Source organism: Drosophila guanche, unplaced genomic scaffold (assembly GCF_900245975.1).
Source record: "Drosophila guanche unplaced genomic scaffold, DGUA_6, whole genome shotgun sequence".
Lineage (NCBI taxonomy): Eukaryota > Metazoa > Arthropoda > Insecta > Diptera > Drosophilidae > Drosophila > Drosophila guanche.
The window spans coordinates 295,017-313,198 of NW_022995763.1; the positions used below are offsets into that span (position 1 = coordinate 295,017).

An 18,182-nucleotide genomic window follows, 5' to 3' on the forward strand; every position below is an offset into this window, starting at 1 on the left:
TTTGGAGTCTTAGTTTTTAAAAGTTACGCTGAAACGTGCCTTCGATGGAATGCCGGGAATGGTAGGCCAACGACATCACACTCCATCTAAGCCTGCAGTTTGTCTTGGGTTTGGGTTGAAGAATTATCATAAGAGTTGAAAATGTTAGGTTTGATGGTTTATTTGTTTTTCAGTTGAATGTTTTTACAATATACAATACGGGCATAAAAACTAAAAACGTACACGTACACGTACACGTACACGTATGTACACATCTCGCATAGACAGACTGGTGTGTATGCCATAGAGAGAGTACAGTATAGATGGGTGAGCGCGTATACACCTTTGGATCATTTGATGGGGGGTATGCACGCACACCCACAGACACTTCTCGCATTACATTATTACAATATATAGATAGGCCTAGACATACTCGGTACCAAAGCTTAAACTTTAACACATAAATCAGTCGAAAACAGATCGTTTCATGAATTGTTGCTTGTTGCCGAATGCTCGTACATAATCGTACATACTCGTACTCGTACTCGTACTCGTATATAATAAATAAAACACCTGCTGCATTATCATAATCGTTACAGTAGTCGGTTATAATATTTTTTGCTTCCCATGTTGTGTGCTTGGATTTCCCCATCTGTTTTGCGGTTGAATGAACAAATATTTAAATATAATCTAAAACGAATTTGCAAACACATCAAGCCCATCATGCCACATCTCCTACTTCTGCTACATTCTACTTTCTGTCTATATACAAGGCTCTTCTTCTCTACTATACAATACAAATCAACTGAAGTTCTCCAATTTTGATTGGGCGTCTATTGAGCTAGTTGGTTCATGGTTGGGGCTAATAAGTTATGCACTTTGCTGTTGGGTTGCTGCTGTGATTAGATTTCGATACAACACGAGGATGAGGGGCAGAAAGGTATGCGTATGAGTCTGGTCTGGTTAAGGAACATGTTAAATGGACTACAAATATTTACAGAGGGTACAGAGTCTCTCCTAGGGACTGCTTCTTTTTTGTTTTGTTTTTAGTTTTTTCTTATTTTCTGGGTGTATACATTCTTCGTACAAATCGAAATTGCTCTTGACTCCTTCCTATATGGAATACATACTATAATCATGTATATAATAGGTATATGCTTGTATATATCTGTGTATATAGTTGTATAATGTAAACATTTAACATTGAAAGGGGCGTGGCATATAGTAGTAGTAGACTGAACGATAGATAGCTGGATATACGGATACATATCTCAATGGACAAACATTATTGCTTTCAACTATTGCGCAAAGGAATTTCTATATATGCACAAGACTCGGATATAGGACGATATATATGTATATATATCTTTTGATTTCGATTCTAAACAAGGATAGTAATGCAAACAAAAAGGAAAGAGAATACAAAACGAAGGAGAGTACAATAAATTAGAGCTAGGGTCGTTGAAGATGAAGAAGATTTTCGCTGAGGCCTAACACTTATACGTATAAGACTTTTGAACACTTTCGTTTGCTTTGCCCGTCTCCGTCTGTCTGTCTCAATCACATGTCCACGGCGCCTTATCCATCCATCGGTTACCATTTCTGCTGCTTTTTGCTGTTGCTGGAGCCACTGGAGCTCCTGGCCATGCATCCCCATTCCCAACCGCATTCGTATCCGTATCCGTATCCGTATCCGCATCCGCATACAAGCTGGCATACGAACCGCTCGCCGAGTATGCCCTGCGACCCGCTCCTCTCATTCCGCCCACCGCTGTGGCGGTGTTCATGTGGCCTCGAGGTGCAGGCATCGACATTGGTGCCTGGTCCCCCGTTGATGCATCGAGAACGGAGGCATCGGAGGCATCACCAGCGCCGCCGGAATCGTCATCGAAGCCATACCAGCATCACATGACCATAATTTGCAGCGCCACTCATTGATCTATGGTGCGATAGATGCGTCTCTGCGGCTCGGGGGTGTAGTGGATGCGGGTGCGGAAGTGCTGCGGTGATCCTGGGACGCTCTCAGAGCCGCGTCGCGGTGGCGGCAACGGCGGCGAAGCCGACACATATCTAAAAGGCAAGGGAATAGAATTAACACGGCTTAGAGCAGGCCAACAATAGACAGGAAAATACGCACCGTCTGTGGAGCAGGGGGGAGCCCGGCGGCTGTCCGCTCAGCTCGAGCAGATTCTTGCGCAACAGCAACGGTGACTGGCCGCGATTGTAGCGTGGCGGCGGATCCGGACTCCGATGTCTGCGATCTAGACCGGCCAGAATGTGCGGACTGGGCGGTGTGCTTATGCTGCCACCGCCACCGCCACCGCCACCAGGACCACCTGCACCACTGCTGCCATAGCGCCGCAGAAAGCCAGCGCTGCTGCCCAGCGGCTCTGTGGTGGGAGATGTGCTCTGGCTGGTGTTACTGCTGCTGCTGGCCGCTGAGAGGGTGCGATAATAGTAGGCCTTGCCGCCACCGCCGCCATTGTTTACGACACTCCTGTAGGCTGGCGGCTGTACCTGCGACTGCATCTGCATCTGCATCTGCATCTGGATCTGTGGCTGCACTGGACTCGACATGGACTCCATAGGTTGTTGCTGCTGTTGCTGGTACTGGTACTGGTACTGATTCTGGTTGTGGTGGTGTTGCTGTAACTGTGGCTGTGGCTGTGGCTGTGGCTCACCCATGCTGGCCACCGGTGACGTGGCTGTGGAATTCAATTGAGTTTTAACATAGGTGGCAAACTGTCGCTTCATGGCGCCGGCGAGTGTGTTGAACCAGCCTGATGTAACGATGATTAATGGTTGTTTGATTGATTGATGGATTGATTGATTTGTGGGAGGCAGTGCAATGATTATGGCGTGCGTTTTGTGTGCGGTGTTGTGGTGCATGGAGGTGCAGTGCGCGTGTGGAGAAAAAATAAACAAAGAGAGAAAGGACGAAACGAAAATGTAAATGCAATCGAAAAGATTTTCCCCCAAAGCTCAAGCTCAAAGCAAACCCTAAAGCGGCAGCCAAAATATGAAGATATGAGGCGGTGGCGCATCACTCACCCGCATCGTGGTGCTCCTTCCCGTCCAGGCTGCTGCTGCTCGCCCCACTGCTCGAGCTCTGGCCCAAAAGTTGTCGGCGAGCATAAAGCTTACTCAACTTGCTGGCCACCATCGATCCTCCACCGCCTACGCCGCCTCCTCCTCCTCCTCCTCCACCGACATACTCCATCTGTGGAGGCGGCTGCTGCTGCTGCTGTTGCTGGTGCAGGGGCTGATCTTGCGACCTGGGACTGGTGGCCGCCTCCGCCGTCGTTAGGGGCAGCGGCTGGTATTGCAGCTGCTCCGCAGTGCCCACCCCAAAGTGCCCGGCCGCCGACACAGCCGCAGTCGTCGCTCCGGGTGGCGATTGACTGGCGAGGGAAGCTGCAATCTGCGAGCACGTTGACTGCGTGGACGACTGACTAGATGTGGAGTGCGTCGAGGGCGGTGGCGGCACGTAGTTGCTGTGGAATGGGTTCGTGCTGGTACCGCCGACTGACTGCTGCTGCCGCTGCTGCTGGTACCGCTCGGCGGCCTCCTTCTCCCGAAGCTGGTTCTGCTGATGGTAGAAACGTTGCAGCACTAAAACGACAAAGGGAGAGCTAGTGATATAGCCACAGATTCGATTCAAAATTCTCTTATCAAATATTACCTATGGGGCTTTGATTCCCAGACTGCAGACGTGGTGGTTGTTGCTGCTGCTGTAGTTGGCAGTTGAGCTGCAAAGTTCCCGCCGATCCTGTTGGGGCTGCCGCTGCCGCTGGAACTGCCACTGCCGCCTGTGTTTGTAGCTCTGTGGGAAATGGCCTGCGCTGCAGCGATGGGGAGGGTGAAGACAGGCCCAGGGTCAGGGTATTTGCATTCAAATTCACATTCACATTACTACTACTATCACAGCTGTCATAGGCTAAGGGATTATCCGCTGGCAGCCGCCAATGTGGCGTGCTGGGTGCTGTCGCTGGCGCTGCTGTTGCTGTTACTGTTGCTGCTACCGTTTGATCCATGGTTGTTGTTGTTTTGGTGGTTGTTTGGTTGTTGTGCGGCAGTGGTGTTGTTCCTGTTGATTTTGTTGCTGCTGCTGTTGGTGTTGCAGTTGGTGTCGTCGATGCGGACGCTGAAGCTGACGCTGGCGATGTTCCATGATGTTTCTTTTGGCTAAAGGGCGATGTCGTCAGGTTGCGTAGAATCGATTGGCCTGCAAGTACGAAACGCAAGAGAATGAGCAACAGATAAGATAAGGAACGAGTCTCCCTGCGACCAAGAGTTGGTGCTAGCCACACTGGCAGAGAGAGAGCCAAACGGGGAGAGACTATTCGTTGAAGTTCTTTGGCAAAGCCCAGACTAATTCGCTTACAGCTTATACAGAAAAATGGTTTCCAAGAGACTCAGAACCTATACCCACCAATGCTGCTGAACATCGACTCCTTCTTGGGGCTCTCATCGTTGTATTTGTAGTGCTGCTGCTGCTGATAATGATGAGGGTTTCCGTTGCTCAGCTTCCGCTGCATAAAGGGCGACTTGCGATAGAGTTTGCTGATGTCGCTGATACCACCAGGCGGCGACAGTGGGCTGGCACTGATACCACCACCACCGCTGGGCGGCGACAATGGGCTGGCACTTATCCCACTGGCCGGCGACATTGGGCTGGCACTGCTGCTGCCGCTCCTGCTCCCACCACTGTGGCCGAAGCAATTTGTGCCTGTGCCTGTGCCTGTGGCTGTTCCTGCTCCTGTTGTTGCTCCTATCGTTGTTGTTGTTGTTTGAGGTAGTTGTGTGGCTGATTGTATGAAATACTGCGACTTCTGTTGCTGCTGCGCCTGTGGTTGCTGGTAGCTCGGTATCTGCGTGGGTTTTATTGTCTTCTGTGGATTCGTGGTGCTCGCCGACGCTTGGTAGGTTATTGCCGCTCTGCCGTATTTGGTTGAGGCTGCCGATCCTGATGCGGCAGCTGCTACTCCCGATCCAGGCCCTCCTGCTGCACCGCCTCCAGGTGTTGCCGCTGTTGCTGCTGGTGTTTTTGTTGTTGTTGTTGTTGTTGTTGGTCTGCAATTATCATGGAATTCATATTAATCGTTGAAGTCATCGGTAACACAATATCCATGTCGATTTGGGAAATCGATCAATAAATGAGAGGAAAACACTCAGTTGGAGGAATGGGAGGAGTTGGAGTGGAGTGGAGTGGAGTGGATGGTAAGGATGGGACGCATATCCTTATATGTACATAAATATGTAAATACATACATACATACATATGTACATACATATATGTATTCACAGCAACACATAAAACATACATTTAGATATACATATAGAAATGATTCTTGGTGTGTGTGTGTGGGTGTTTAGGTGTTTGTATATACAGTTTCTGTGTATGTGTGTGTGTGTGTATGCTTGTGTGGAACAGAGATCAAGCGAGAGAATGATGGAGCCAGCGAGAGAGAGAGAGAAATAGCTACAGCGAGTGAGCAATAGCGGGATGCCAGACTGGGATAGGCATAGAGATGCCAACTCGTTAAAGCATCGGCAGGATAACTGCTTGCTGCTTGACTTTACATACGTTCAATACTTTTTGCATATTCACATGATCGAAATTGAGGGGGAAAGCGGATATGGTAACCCCAGAGTGGTGCAGCAGAACCCAAATATTGTACAACCCAAAATTAAGCACTATTCAACATATCGAAATTACCTTCTTTGATGTGCATGTAGCATGAGCTTTGTGGAAACTTTTGATAAATTAAAACAAAAATAGAAAACAATTCAAATCAAATCCGAAACCGAAACCGAAACCGAAACTGAAAAGTTAATGAAAGCCAGGCAAGAGTCATGCGAGCGACATGCAAATAAACAAGTCCATAAAAATCAACAAAAATCCAATCAAATAATAGAATGGAGGGCAAACATCGGTCCAGCCGAAGCTTCAGAAGCGTTCCTACGATTGTTCAACAAAATTATATGCAGGTTTAATAATTAGATCTTTTATAAACCAATTATGATAAGGTGTCGGTTAGGATTCCTACGGCAAATGGAATTATGTGCTGCACCTGATCAACTTTATTGCTTAGACGCCTGAGATCAAGCTTGTAGCTGCAAGGGTATGCGTTGGTTAATGAAATGTTAGTCAAGCCTATGATATAATGATACAGAGTGGAATGGATGGATACATACAGGATATGCACAGCAAATGAAAACTATAATTAGACGGCTAATAATGGTAATAATAAACTCATCGTACTTACTGAATTTTACTTTTGATTGGGGAGGAGTTTTTTGTATGGTCTTGAGTAGTTATGTTCTTGGTATTATCATAATATATAGTAAATATATATATAAGTATAGGTTTATATCTGCATATAGATTGGTATCGGTATTGATTGGTTGCTTGCCAGTTCTTTAAACATATATATATATATTGTATTTTATATATAGTATGGATGCTGTTTTGCTTTTTGGGTGGTTTATGTGGTTTGGGTTTTTAGAGTTTGGCTTTCTTTATGGGTTGCTTGGTTGTCTTCTGCATTTTCGATTATATTTCTTTTATAATTTGTCGTTATAGTTATCGCATTATTTTCTCATTTTCAATTGTTTTCTTTTTATATTTGTATTGGTATTGGTTTTTTTTTTTGTTTTTTTGTTTGTTTAATTTTGTATTTTAGAAATGGTATTAGGAATTAGGTAACCTACAAAAAATGGTAATAAAAAGATGGTAAAAAAAGGAAAATAAAAACACTGCGCACACACACACGTTCAAATGAGATTCTTCAACAATTAAACGTAAAAAAGTATCACAAAAATTGGAAGAAACAAATAAAAGTTTATAAATATTTCGTAACAGGGTTCTAAGGTTATTTTTTTGTCTGAATCTACTGGGCAGAGTATTACTTATATTGTATGCATGTACATGGGTAGATCAAGTACCAGTTGGAGCATAGACGGATAGATATGGGATATGCAAAGGACAGTCTTTACAGTGAAGTAGTGGTTCACAGGTTTACACCACCATTTCGATATCGGACACCCGTTCTACAGTGCTTTTCAAGATTTTTTTTCAAATTATTTGAAACTAAAAATAATTATCCGATTTAGAAGATTTTTAATAACATCGGAATAGATTTAAAAACTTTGTTTTATTGTACTTTATTGTACTTCAACACCCATAGTAGATCATAAAACGTATTCATAGATTTTAGTTGCAGTTTGGAAAAAAACATTCTTGCTATGCCTCTAGGCTCTAGGATTCGAGAAGAACAAATTCTATATTGCCATAATTGCTATTTTGTGTAGGGTGTGAGAAACGAAGAGAGGTGTCTCAAAGAAAACATGCCAAAATCATAAACAACAAAGAATATAGCGATAAGTAGGAGGAGCGAAAAGAGGAAAGTTCCTTTGCCGGGAGATGAACTAAAAACGAGACTTTGTGGTCCTTGTGGTGTGGTTTAATTGATTAAAACGAAAAGTAAAGGAAACAAGCAATTGGAATTTAGTTGCTAGCATTAGAAATTAGAATTTAGAAATTAAATATTTAGTTTTTTTGTGTTAGGCAGTAGTCTGTCCTGCGATTAGGTACTGTTGATCCTTTCTCCTACCTTCTAGCAGGATCGAATGCTTCCCAGATACGGACTGAAGAAGCGCAGAAAACAGAAAACGGAAAAGGAAAAGATACGCGCAGAATACGCTCAACAGAGACACAGAAAGAGACAGAGACAGAGACAGAGAGAGGTCTATACAGAACAACCTCATCGTCCGCGGATTGTACATATTTTTGTGGTTGTATTTTTTGGGGGAACTGTGGTGTTTGTTTTTTTGTGTGTTTCAAGAGGGGGCTACCCGGTCTCCTCACCTCTTCAGCGTGGGATCACCATTGACGCGCAGCCGCTTGCCGGCCGACTCCATGACCATCTGAAACCAATTTGGAACATCTACTTTGGCTATTTCATAGTTCCTTATGAATGGCTGCACCAGGAGCTCCGGATACTTGGGTCGATCCTGATGGTTCTTTGTGAGGCTGCAACGAAACTCTTGTTTTACATTTTGTTGCTTAAAAAAGAGAACCAAGGGCACGCACCACTTGATGACAAAATCGTGAAACTCATGACTAAAATTGAAGCCCTCGCCGCTCGGCAGGCAGGGTGGCTCCGAATCCAGCACCTTGGTGAGCACCTCAAAGTCCGTGTTGCAGCCTTCGTAGGGGGATCGCGCAGTGGCCAGCTCGACGAGCGTTATGCCCAGCGACCAGACATCGGCGCGTATGTCATACTTTGGTTTCTTTGGATCAATGCGCTCCGGCTAAAAGGAAGCAATAAAGGAATATCAATAAGTACGCACAGTGCTCGGACCGGCCCGGTCCAGCCAGTATACCCACCGCCATGTACGCCGCACAGCCAGCCGAGCGCGTGTTGGCCTTGGAGTCCACCAGACGACCGCTGATCCCAAAGTCGCAGAGCTTGATGTTGCCACGCTCGTCGATCAGTATGTTAGAGGGCTTCACGTCCCGATGGATAACCCCATGCTTGTCCTTCAGATACGACAGGGCGTTGACCGTCTGTGGGGTGATCGGAATCGGGTGATCAATCAGAGGAAAATCAGCAAAAACGGAGAGCCAGCCGCCTACTTACCGCCACTGTGACCTTGCCGAGAATGCATTCCGGCACCGGCTTCTTGGAGAGTTTGAGTAGCTTGTCGAAGCACATCGACATCAGTTCCATGCAGATCCACACGTCCGGGTCGCGCACGAAGCAACCGAGGCACTTTACAATGTATTTGCAGTCGTGGGACTTGAGCACCACATCCAGATCCATCAGGATGCGCTTGTTCTCCTCCGCATTGCCCGTGCGCCGCATCTGCTTCACGGCAATGATTGTATCGCTGGAGACATGCAGCATCTTCACCACATTGCCGCTGGTCCCATTCCCCAGATCGCCCAGGTGCTGCAGATCGTGGATGTCTGTCGGGTACTGCCGCCCGTTTATGTTCAGCTTGCCCGTCTGGGCCATAATGATCTTTAGCTTCTTGTCCGTCTCCGTTTCCGAAGGATGCAATTGTGTTGGCAGCGACAGGATCATAGGTCGCCGATACAAGCCAGCATCGGCTGCAAAAAATAAAAGAGGTGTAAAAGATGAATATTAACGAGAAGGGACGTGTGAGACGCTTCTTACGCGTCACAACTTTTATACCCGGCACTCAGGACTACATCTAGATGTAGAAGACATCGCCAACCACTAGATATCGTTCACATTACAGAACACGAAGTGAAAAGCCTACTAAATAAAAGGCATCAAAAATATTGGATCAGTTAATCGTATTTTCCAATTTATGAGATATTTAAAACAGCTAGGTTTCACAGCAGATTTTTCGAAAGTAGCGCCATCTATGAAAATTTCTTATACGCAACTTTGATGGTCACTCTTTTTCTAATACAGAGCGTTAAAAACCTAGTCTTGGTTTTAACTTTTAAAAATTAGCTTTTGGCCACTGTTTCCGCAACTCCTCGCAACCAGTTCAGAATCAAAATCTCGAAATAAAAAGCCAAGTGCTGCTGTTCGGCCGAGTCAGAATTCAAATCAATTTAATCTCTTCTTCGTTTCAATTTCGATATTCACCTATTAAATGCATTTTCTTCCTCTTTCTCTATCGTATTCACATATCACATGTATGTTCTATAGCAACAAGCTTCTGTCAGTAGCTTAATGCTACAAAGTCATCTACATCTACAACACTTCTCACACCAACACGCTCGCCGCCCTCCCTAGACCGACATACTGCTGACTAGCGGTAGAGGCAGAGGCAGCGCCCTCACACAAAAAAAAAAAACAAATATAAGCTGCGGGACGGGGTGGGTTAAAAGTCGGAAGAGTCAGCGCCAGGGGGAGGGCAGAGGCAGGGGCCGAGTGAAGCAGAAGCAGAGTGTGAATGAGAGAATGCTTGTATCTTCAAAACTGTAGATTTTGGGGGGTTTTCGCCCTTTTGCGGGGGCGGAATGGGGCGTGGCTCATTTTTGAAACACACTGGTTTCAGTGTGAGCAGACAGCAGTCCGGAACCAAAATTTGGTGGCTCTAGCTCTTATAGTCTCTGAGAACGAGCCGACAAACAAGACGGACAGACGGACAGACAGACATGGCTCTATCGACTCGGCTATTGATGCTGATCAAGAATATATATACTTTATGGGGTCGGAAACGCTTCCTTCTGTGCGTTACATACAACCGTTATTCGCACAAATACAATATACCCTATTTACTCTTTGAGTACCGGGTATAAAAATAGTTTATGGGGTACAAATAATTGGAAGATCTCCTGTCCGCAGATATATGTACATGAATGTGTCTCGCTTATGTGAACAAATTAACGCACAAATACAAAGTAAATGTGTCCACAAAGCACATCCGACTATGGGAAATCCTTCATACGACAGCGTTTCTTATCGGCAACAAAGCTCTCCATTCGAATGTTCGATTGGGAGACGACGATAATAATGTTCTTCCCAATGTCAATAACAACAATGGCAAAAAATAACAACAGTTCCCTCAAACTGTAAACACAAATAATCCCTAAATAAATATACACAAACACACACTCACACGCACACAATCAAATACTAACACAGTTCTTAAGAAACTGTTTTAAAGTCAAGAGAATTACTATTTCGCACTGTGGGTGTAATTTCTCATTCGCCACATAAGTATTTTGGAATTGTTGATTATGAAATACTACAATAATTAGTTTACAAGCTCATAAATTATAAAAACACTATCAAGACGTTGAGCAACTAGTGTTGGAAGTTGTTGCTTCGAACGTAAAGAAAATATTCTTTAATTTCTCGTACATAAGACATATTACATTCACGGGAGAACAACTTTCCATGACGACGAAATTTAGGTACTCCAAATTCCAGTTTACATCGAAATTGTTCCACTGTGCGACTTTAACGATCTCCCATTTACGAGTTTCGTGGTACTGATCTGCGAGAGGGTGGGTGGAAGAGAGAACAGGGGTCGCCAGCCACGCTTACAAAGCGAGAGACAGCGCGAGGAGCCACACTTGGCTTTGTGTGAGGTGTGAGCGAGATCGGAAGAGTTCTAGTAGTTTTTTCCCCCCCACTTACTCCCTTACCCAATGACAAAAATAATTCAAAGTGAAAAAACAATTAGCAATAACAAGAAGCAACAAAAGCAAGACATAAACAAATACCGTTATGTGTAAACCTGCGAAAGAGGCGACACACATGAAATCCATAACAATCGACTGTGGTCGACTATTGTGAAGAAAGGGAGAGGAGTAGAGAGGGAAAAAATAAACGCGAGAGCAGAGCGGCTCGGCGTATCACGAAATTTACTCCGGAAATGCCAAAAAAATAACCAATAACATACCTATTCACACAAAGAGAAAGAGTGAACGAAGGAGAGAGCACATATGTACACACACACAGAAAGCATGGGCTGATGAAAATCCAATACGAATGCGGTGAGGGAGGATAACGCATGGATGGGGGGTGGTGGGTGTCACTGAGGGATGGGATGGCTGTAGCTGGACGGACAAACAGCAAGTGTTTTTTTTTTTGTTTTGCTATATATGGAATAAGATACCGAACATATGAACATTGGTACATACATATACATATGCAGTCTTGCGTGTGTTTGTGTGTATGTGTGTGTGTTTGCCGAAAACAAGTTTTGCTTTGCTTTTGGTTTTCGCACTTGGGGCCAGGCCAGCCGAGCGACCGTCCGCCCCAGACACCTCTTATCTATGCAATCGTCAAACGCCATGAAAGAGCAGGAGGAGGAGATAGACAGAAGGGTGAGGATACAGTCCCGTTATGCAGTCCCGGAATCGATAGCATATTCCCCCCTTTGTCAACAGGGCAAATCAACTGCTTATAAGAAGAAACAAGCAATATTTCTTATCAGAACACAAATATGCACACACACGAAGGCACACAGCTTATTGGGACTCGTACCCTTACCCCCTCTGAACCAAAGAAACTTACACAGCGGCAGGTTCGGTGTGGGACGCGGACTCCTGTTGGTGGGCGGGATAAAGGTGCCGCCATAGACGCCCGCTGGCTGAGGAACTGGTGGCGCGGGTCGAGAGGCTATGCTGATATGCGGCCCAACTGTGGTGGAGGTGACGGCAGTGGTGGCCGGAGAGGGGGCTGCTGCCGGTGCTGGTTGGACACGCGCCAGCGATGAGGAGCCTCCGCTGACGCCGCTGCTGCCACCGCGCGGCCTCGATAAGACAATTTGTTCATGGGATTCGTTCTGAGCCTGCAGCGCAGCCTCCAGCGACTGCAGTCGGCTGCCAATCGTCTCAAATTCGATGGAGGACATTGTTACGGTTCTTTTCGGGATGCTCTTCTCTTGGACCAGCACGAGAGCGGTGGCAGCGGATGAACGGAGCAGGTCCTGGGTTCTTCGATTTTTCGTACTGGAGCGGCAGCGGTGGCGGCGGCGGTCTGCAGAACACACACACACGCACACACTCAGCGCGCGCGCGAGTGTGAGTGTCTCTTGGGCTTTTCCTGTATTCTGCCTTTTCCTCTCTTTCACTATATTTTTTGTCGAGGTGTGGGGCGGTGCACACGCGCTTTTGCACAAATAATTAACTGTTGTTGCCGAAACAAAAACAATATCCACAAAAAGAAAACAGCGACAGCGGCGAGAAAGAGAGCGAGTGAGGCACGCACTCACTCACACAGCACTACACAACAACAACAGCAACAACAGGAGCTCGCGATTTTTTTCTTTTTTTTCGATTGGCACACGACGGCGACGACGTTTAAGGGTTTTTGTCGCGAGGAATCACTACGGTGCGTTATTTACCGATTATGATTTGCCGCGGGCAGCGGTCACATTCGCACTATTATTACACCTTATTTGCTTGATTTATTGCTTGGAATCGTATCTAAAATCTATAAAACGAAGACCTGGCTGAGCAGCAACAACGATAACAGAGTGGCCAGAAATGGGCTGAAGCGTAATGCGACAATACGCTAGTGCGTTTCTGCAGTGAAATACTGAAATACTAACTATCGATAAGTGGATTTGAAAATCGTTATTCAAATAAGCAACCATGTTGACAACCCTAAGCACACTCTCCTCTCTTTCGTGATAAAAAAAAGTAACGAAACAACATACCCGGTTTTAATACGCTTACTGAGATACCTGAATCTAAATGTCCCACACATGGTAGTTATTCTATGCGTTTGGTATAGGTAAGAAAACAGGAAATAAATTTGACTAAATTGGTCAACAATTAGAGAAGACACCTTGCTATCACATTAAGTAGGGTATGATTGTATTTTGACGAATTCTTTTGCCGCATATCGCATTAGAATAGCGATATTTTGTTGTATATCGATAAGCTGGAAGTTGAAGCCAAAGAATAACTCGAATCGACAAAAAAATAGTGTCGAATTGCCCAGAACACAGAGATATTTTTGCGTTGATAATACATTCGACAATTTTGCGCATATTTTCTGGCACCTGCATATAAATAAGCACCATCAACAAAAACAATTTATCGATATATTGGGTACCAATATATATCTAACATCGCTAATTGTTTTTGACGAGGACGAGGAATACGCGAGGAAAAGCAAGAAAATCGCAAAGAAGCGCGAGAAAAACAGGAAAAGTGCAAAACGGAAAAGCGCGACCACAAAGTCAAACCAAAGCGCGGCATTTTCACAGCGTTTGCATTCCATTCAGACGCGCAGCGAACGTGCCTTTCCACGAACACGGATCAGGTTATTTTGACCAAATGTGGTAAAAATAGCAGACAGCAGAAGCAGAGAAGCAGCAGCCACTGCCGTCGCCGCCGCGCCGTCGTCGTCGACGCCGACTCCCAATCTCCAAAAAAGCCCACACATTCGCATCCAAATCCAAATCCCCCTCCCTCCTTCCCCACAAACGCACGCACACAGCCACACGGTCACACGCACACTGATATCCGTGCAATAGCAAGAGGGAAAATCTTTGCGGAAAAGTGCAACAACAACAACAACACACACACACACACACACACACACACACACACGCGTAGAATCGAAGAGAGACCGAAGCCGCAATGTCACGACCACGTCCGCGCCCCCAACCCATCAGTATCCACCGCGAGCCGGAACAAGCTCTGTAAGTGCACGAAGCAGTAGCCCGTAACCCCGCACACCTGGCACAATCCATGAAATTCACTTCTGTCTTTTGCCTTTTGCAGTGTCCCGCCACGGAACTTGGACTCACGCGCCACCATCCAGATCGGCGACCAGACCTTCGACATAGATGCCGACAGCCTGGAGCGAATCTGTGATCTGGGACGGGGCGCCTATGGCATTGTGGAGAAGATGCGCCATCGCCAGACGGACACAGTGTTGGCGGTGAAGCGTATACCGATGACCGTCAACATACGGGAGCAGCATCGTCTGGTCATGGACCTGGACATATCGATGCGCTCCAGCGACTGCCCCTACACGGTGCACTTCTATGGGGCGATGTACCGCGAGGGCGATGTCTGGATTTGCATGGAGGTGATGAGCACCAGCCTGGACAAATTCTATCCGAAGGTCTTCAAGCATGAACTGCGCATGGAGGAGAGTGTGCTGGGAAAGGTAAGTGGAGCGGTGCAGTGCTGTGCGTTCTTTTCTCACAGCGCCACCCCGTTCTTTTCTTTACTCGCAACAGATTGCAATGAGCGTGGTCAGTGCTCTTCATTATCTGCACGCCCAACTGAAGGTCATCCACAGGGATGTGAAGCCATCGAACATACTGATCAATCGCGCCGGCCAGGTGAAGATCTGTGACTTTGGCATCTCTGGTAAGCAGACAACTAGCTCTCTGGCATTATGTTTTTTTCTATTTGAATCTCACCCGATATCAGGCTATCTGGTGGATTCCATTGCGAAGACCATTGATGCCGGCTGCAAGCCGTACATGGCACCCGAACGCATCGATCCACAAGGTAATCCTGCACAGTACGACATACGCTCCGATGTGTGGTCGCTGGGCATAAGCATGATTGAAATGGCCACCGGCCGCTATCCGTACGACAATTGGCGGACGCCATTCGAGCAATTGCGACAGGTAAATCCCTGCCCGCTGTAATCTGTAATTGATAATAGGTAATTGGGGTTTTGCAGGTGGTTGAGGATGATCCACCCAGGCTGCCGGCGGGCACATTCTCGCCCGAATTCGAAGACTTTATTGCCACCAGCCTGCAGAAGGAGTATATGGCGAGGCCCAACTACGAGCAGCTGCTGAAGCACAGCTTTATTGTCGAGCATCTGCAGCGCAATACGGACATTTCGGACTTTGTTGCCAGGATACTGGATTTGCCCGACGAGCAGCAGCAGCAGCAACTGAAGCCCCAGAAGTAGAAGCCCCCACATACCCGCAGTAGAGTCTCTTCCCGTGTAAATTGCCGCCGTCTTCTTTCTAGCATGCATTTCGTACATGTGTGTGTATGCGTGTGTGTTTGTGTGTTTGTGTGTGTGTGTGTGTGTGTGTGTTGTGTGTGCGTGTTGTGTCTTTGAACCCACAAAGAAACAAAAAATCAAAACAAAAAAATGAATAGCAGAAAAGCAAAAACCAGCAGCCCACATGGAAAACATTATATAATTCTAGTTTGTAAGTGAAAACCAAAAGCAAAAGCAAACGAGCAGAAGCCGAAGCCGAAGCCGAAACGACGACGATATACTTTACGGGTCGTCCTAGCCGACCGCCCGCCCACCCACATACCGCCCGCTCTACGCTCCAACAATGCCTATTTAGCACTACGCTCAAAACCAAACCGTGCCTCCCGTCAGCTGTCACCTGTCAGCTATCAGCCGCTGTTAGTTAGTTAGTTGCTGTTGCTGCTAAATCTATATCTTATATATGTATACACCACACTATATATTAATCAATTTGTACTACTACTAAGAGTAATCCAAAAGAAAGTGAAAGCAAGAGAAAGAGAGAGAGAGAGCCATGGACAACTTTCAGGGAGTAAAGTGGGAGTGGGACTGGAACTGGGAGGATTGCGAGTGCAGACGTAATAATGGTAATTGTCTAACATATAAGCCATACGCGGATTATAGCTAATTAATGTTTAAACATCTCCTGTAATTACTTGTTGATTTTTTTAATAATGTATAACGATACCGATCTAAATGTACAAGAGAGTGAGAGTGTGTGAGAGAAGAGAGCGCGCGCAGAGCGGCAAGAATTCAATTAATACGAGATGTGCGATGTACGATATACACTGTATGCCCTGCCCCATGCCCCAGCAATCAATCAATCAAGCAATTAATTAACATTTACATTTACATTTACCTTAACAACGAATGCGCTGGCTCTAAAACAATCAATTGTATTACTGGCTCTGAATGGTTCCTCCCTTGGAGTTAACCTAAAAATAAAATTGTGCTTGGAAGCCAGCTTCGGCATGCCGAAGCCGATGTCTCTATAAACCCTTTTTCATTTTGCAACAAGATCGAGAGATCCCTGCAATCGGAATGCGGTGCCTTTGCCTTCCCCCAGTCTTCCGATATCTTTTTTAACTTTATGGCTGCTATACTTGCTGTAGAAATATTTCCCTAGGAAGAAATATCTGGCATGGTAACTAGGGTATATTGTGTGCTTCAAGACCGATTTGCTTGTCTTCCCCCGATAGCCCATATGGAACATATGGAAGCATCTCTTGTTTGTAGCAGGGCCTTCCGTTTTCTACCTTAATTGCATCTTAATTAATCATAGTTTTATCTCCGATATATTTAAGACATTTTTCGTGTATTCGTGTATACATTTTGATGCAAAATGAAATATAACTGTACAATGTTTTTGGGTGTGTGTGTGTGTGAGAGCTTTCTCTCTCTTATTTCCGTTGAATAACTGCAATCGATCGCATGCTCCTATCGATATACAGCTAGGGATGCACTTTTCTATTGTATTTCTTTGTATTGTGTTCATCGCTTTTGACCCAGCTGCAAAGCAGAAAACACTTCGATTTACTGTTATCCGCTTTTGGGGGTCATAAAACTTTGCTAATCTGTGGGCAGCGATAAGATTGGGGCCGGCAGTACCACAACGCAACCGAAAGCCAATATGAGCGCACGAAATTTGCTGCTACTCTCCTCGTCGCGAGTGCACGGCCACGGATATCTGGAGCATGCACGCGCCCAGCTGGAGGATCTCTTCAAGGCGTAAACAATGGCACAGATCAGACAACAACAAGAAAAAACCTCTCGCTCTCTTTCAGCTGCCATGTGAAGACGGTGCTCTTTGTGCCGTATGCCCTGAGGGATCACGACAAGTACACGGCGCTCGTGCGGGATGCGATTGCACCGTGGGGCTACGCTGTCGAGGGACTGCACACCAAGGATGACCGCGGACAGGCTGTGCGCGATGCCCAGACCATATTTGTGGGCGGCGGCAATACCTTTGTGCTGCTGCGCACCCTCTACCAGCTGCAGCTGCTGGAGCCCATACGTGAGCAGGTGCTGCAGCGTGGCGTACCCTATGTGGGCAGCAGTGCGGGCACCAATGTGGCCACCCGATCCATTCACACCACCAATGACATGCCCGTGGCCCATCCGCCCAGCTTCGAGGCCCTGGCCCTTGTGCCATTCAACATCAATCCGCACTATCTGGAAACGGACCCCAATAGCGAGCACAAGGGCGAGACGCGGGACGAGCGTATCGCGGAGTTTGTTGCCTACCACTCGCGTCCAGTACTGGGCCTCAGGGAGGGCACCAGTGTGCGTGTCGAGGGCAGCAAGGCCACTCTTCTGGGTGCACGCAGTGCCAAGCTGTTCCAATCGTAAGTAGAATGCCACAAAAAACCCTCAGCCGTAATCGCTCTCCTTCTCATTCATGGCAGCGATGGAGGATCCAGGGAGCTGCAGCCCCTGGCCGATCTCAGTTTTCTGCTGAGCCAGGAATAAAAGCAAACAAAAGATTATTTTTTTACAATTATACATTGTATTATTCTGCAAAATACCAACAATTCCTACATACAACTAGTATCATAATCTACATATGACTAATAACTATACAAGATGGTGGCTCGTCCCGTAGTCAACGTTTTGCAATAAATTAAATGTTTCTCACAACAACATTAAAAAAAAACACACACATAAGAATTGTGGACTGGCAGCAGACTTCTTATTCGATGATCAAAGCGATGGCCGGGCAGGGAAGGTAAGGGA

At 46.3% G+C, this 18,182-nt stretch overlaps 3 protein-coding genes across 6 annotated transcripts; 2 read left to right on the top strand and 1 right to left on the bottom strand.

Annotated features, from left to right (window-relative positions):
• Positions 1 to 1,044: 1,044 nt before the first annotated feature.
• On the bottom strand, positions 1,045 to 12,695 carry LOC117591054 (dual specificity mitogen-activated protein kinase kinase hemipterous). Of its 3 annotated transcripts, none has more exons than XM_034284154.1 (10): positions 11,994 to 12,695; positions 8,625 to 9,097; positions 8,372 to 8,551; positions 8,075 to 8,295; positions 7,850 to 8,014; positions 4,412 to 5,052; positions 3,662 to 4,204; positions 3,031 to 3,591; positions 2,117 to 2,684; positions 1,045 to 2,049 (listed from the first exon to the last, which is right to left on the bottom strand). In XM_034284154.1, exons 1-10 carry the CDS (start codon positions 12,331 to 12,333, stop codon positions 1,911 to 1,913), a joined length of 3,831 nt encoding a protein of 1,276 aa, XP_034140045.1. In that variant the 5' UTR covers positions 12,334 to 12,695; the 3' UTR covers positions 1,045 to 1,910. The 3 variants fall into 3 exon arrangements, with proteins under 3 accessions (XP_034140045.1, XP_034140044.1, XP_034140046.1); XM_034284153.1 differs by having other exon boundaries at positions 2,117 to 2,759; XM_034284155.1 differs by lacking the exons at positions 7,850 to 8,014; positions 8,075 to 8,295; positions 8,372 to 8,551; positions 8,625 to 9,097; positions 11,994 to 12,695 and adding an exon at positions 6,249 to 6,480 and having other exon boundaries at positions 2,117 to 2,759.
• Positions 12,696 to 13,564: 869 nt separating this feature from the next.
• LOC117591056 (dual specificity mitogen-activated protein kinase kinase 6) lies at positions 13,565 to 16,445 on the top strand. 2 transcript variants are annotated; one of them, XR_004574346.1, is made up of 6 exons: positions 13,565 to 14,133; positions 14,216 to 14,606; positions 14,680 to 14,812; positions 14,876 to 15,078; positions 15,135 to 15,448; positions 15,483 to 16,445. XR_004574346.1 is itself a non-coding variant. In XM_034284156.1 (5 exons), exons 1-5 carry the CDS (start codon positions 14,072 to 14,074, stop codon positions 15,369 to 15,371), a joined length of 1,026 nt encoding a protein of 341 aa, XP_034140047.1. In that variant the 5' UTR covers positions 13,565 to 14,071; the 3' UTR covers positions 15,372 to 16,445. The 2 variants fall into 2 exon arrangements, 1 of the variants encoding a protein (XP_034140047.1); XM_034284156.1 differs by having other exon boundaries at positions 15,135 to 16,445.
• Positions 16,446 to 16,947: 502 nt separating this feature from the next.
• On the top strand, positions 16,948 to 18,104 carry LOC117590955 (probable alpha-aspartyl dipeptidase). Its single transcript, XM_034284004.1, has 3 exons — positions 16,948 to 17,177; positions 17,234 to 17,794; positions 17,855 to 18,104. Exons 1-3 carry the CDS (start codon positions 17,080 to 17,082, stop codon positions 17,916 to 17,918), a joined length of 723 nt encoding a protein of 240 aa, XP_034139895.1. The 5' UTR covers positions 16,948 to 17,079; the 3' UTR covers positions 17,919 to 18,104.
• The last annotated feature ends 78 nt before the right edge of the window (positions 18,105 to 18,182 follow it).

What these genes read in the sequence shown, in the direction of transcription:
- LOC117590955 (XM_034284004.1), top strand. Translation starts at nt 17,080, where the DNA reads ATGAGCGCACGAAATTTGCTGCTACTCTCCTCGTCGCGAGTGCACGGC. An exon ending in CTGGAGGATCTCTTCAAGGC is followed by an intron (nt 17,178 to 17,233) that starts GTAAACAATGGC and finishes GCTCTCTTTCAG; the next exon opens with CTGCCATGTGAAGACGGTGC. An exon ending in AGTGCCAAGCTGTTCCAATC is followed by an intron (nt 17,795 to 17,854) that starts GTAAGTAGAATG and finishes CATTCATGGCAG; the next exon opens with CGATGGAGGATCCAGGGAGC.
- LOC117591054 (XM_034284153.1), bottom strand. Translation starts at nt 12,333, where the DNA reads ATGTCCTCCATCGAATTTGAGACGATTGGCAGCCGACTGCAGTCGCTG. An exon ending in CACGATTTTGTCATCAAGTG is followed by an intron (nt 8,015 to 8,074) that starts GTGCGTGCCCTT and finishes GTTTCGTTGCAG; the next exon opens with CCTCACAAAGAACCATCAGG. An exon ending in TCCCCCCTGCTCCACAGACG is followed by an intron (nt 2,050 to 2,116) that starts GTGCGTATTTTC and finishes CTTGCCTTTTAG; the next exon opens with ATATGTGTCGGCTTCGCCGC.
- LOC117591056 (XM_034284156.1), top strand. Translation starts at nt 14,072, where the DNA reads ATGTCACGACCACGTCCGCGCCCCCAACCCATCAGTATCCACCGCGAG. An exon ending in AGGAGAGTGTGCTGGGAAAG is followed by an intron (nt 14,607 to 14,679) that starts GTAAGTGGAGCG and finishes TACTCGCAACAG; the next exon opens with ATTGCAATGAGCGTGGTCAG. An exon ending in CATTCGAGCAATTGCGACAG is followed by an intron (nt 15,079 to 15,134) that starts GTAAATCCCTGC and finishes GGGGTTTTGCAG; the next exon opens with GTGGTTGAGGATGATCCACC.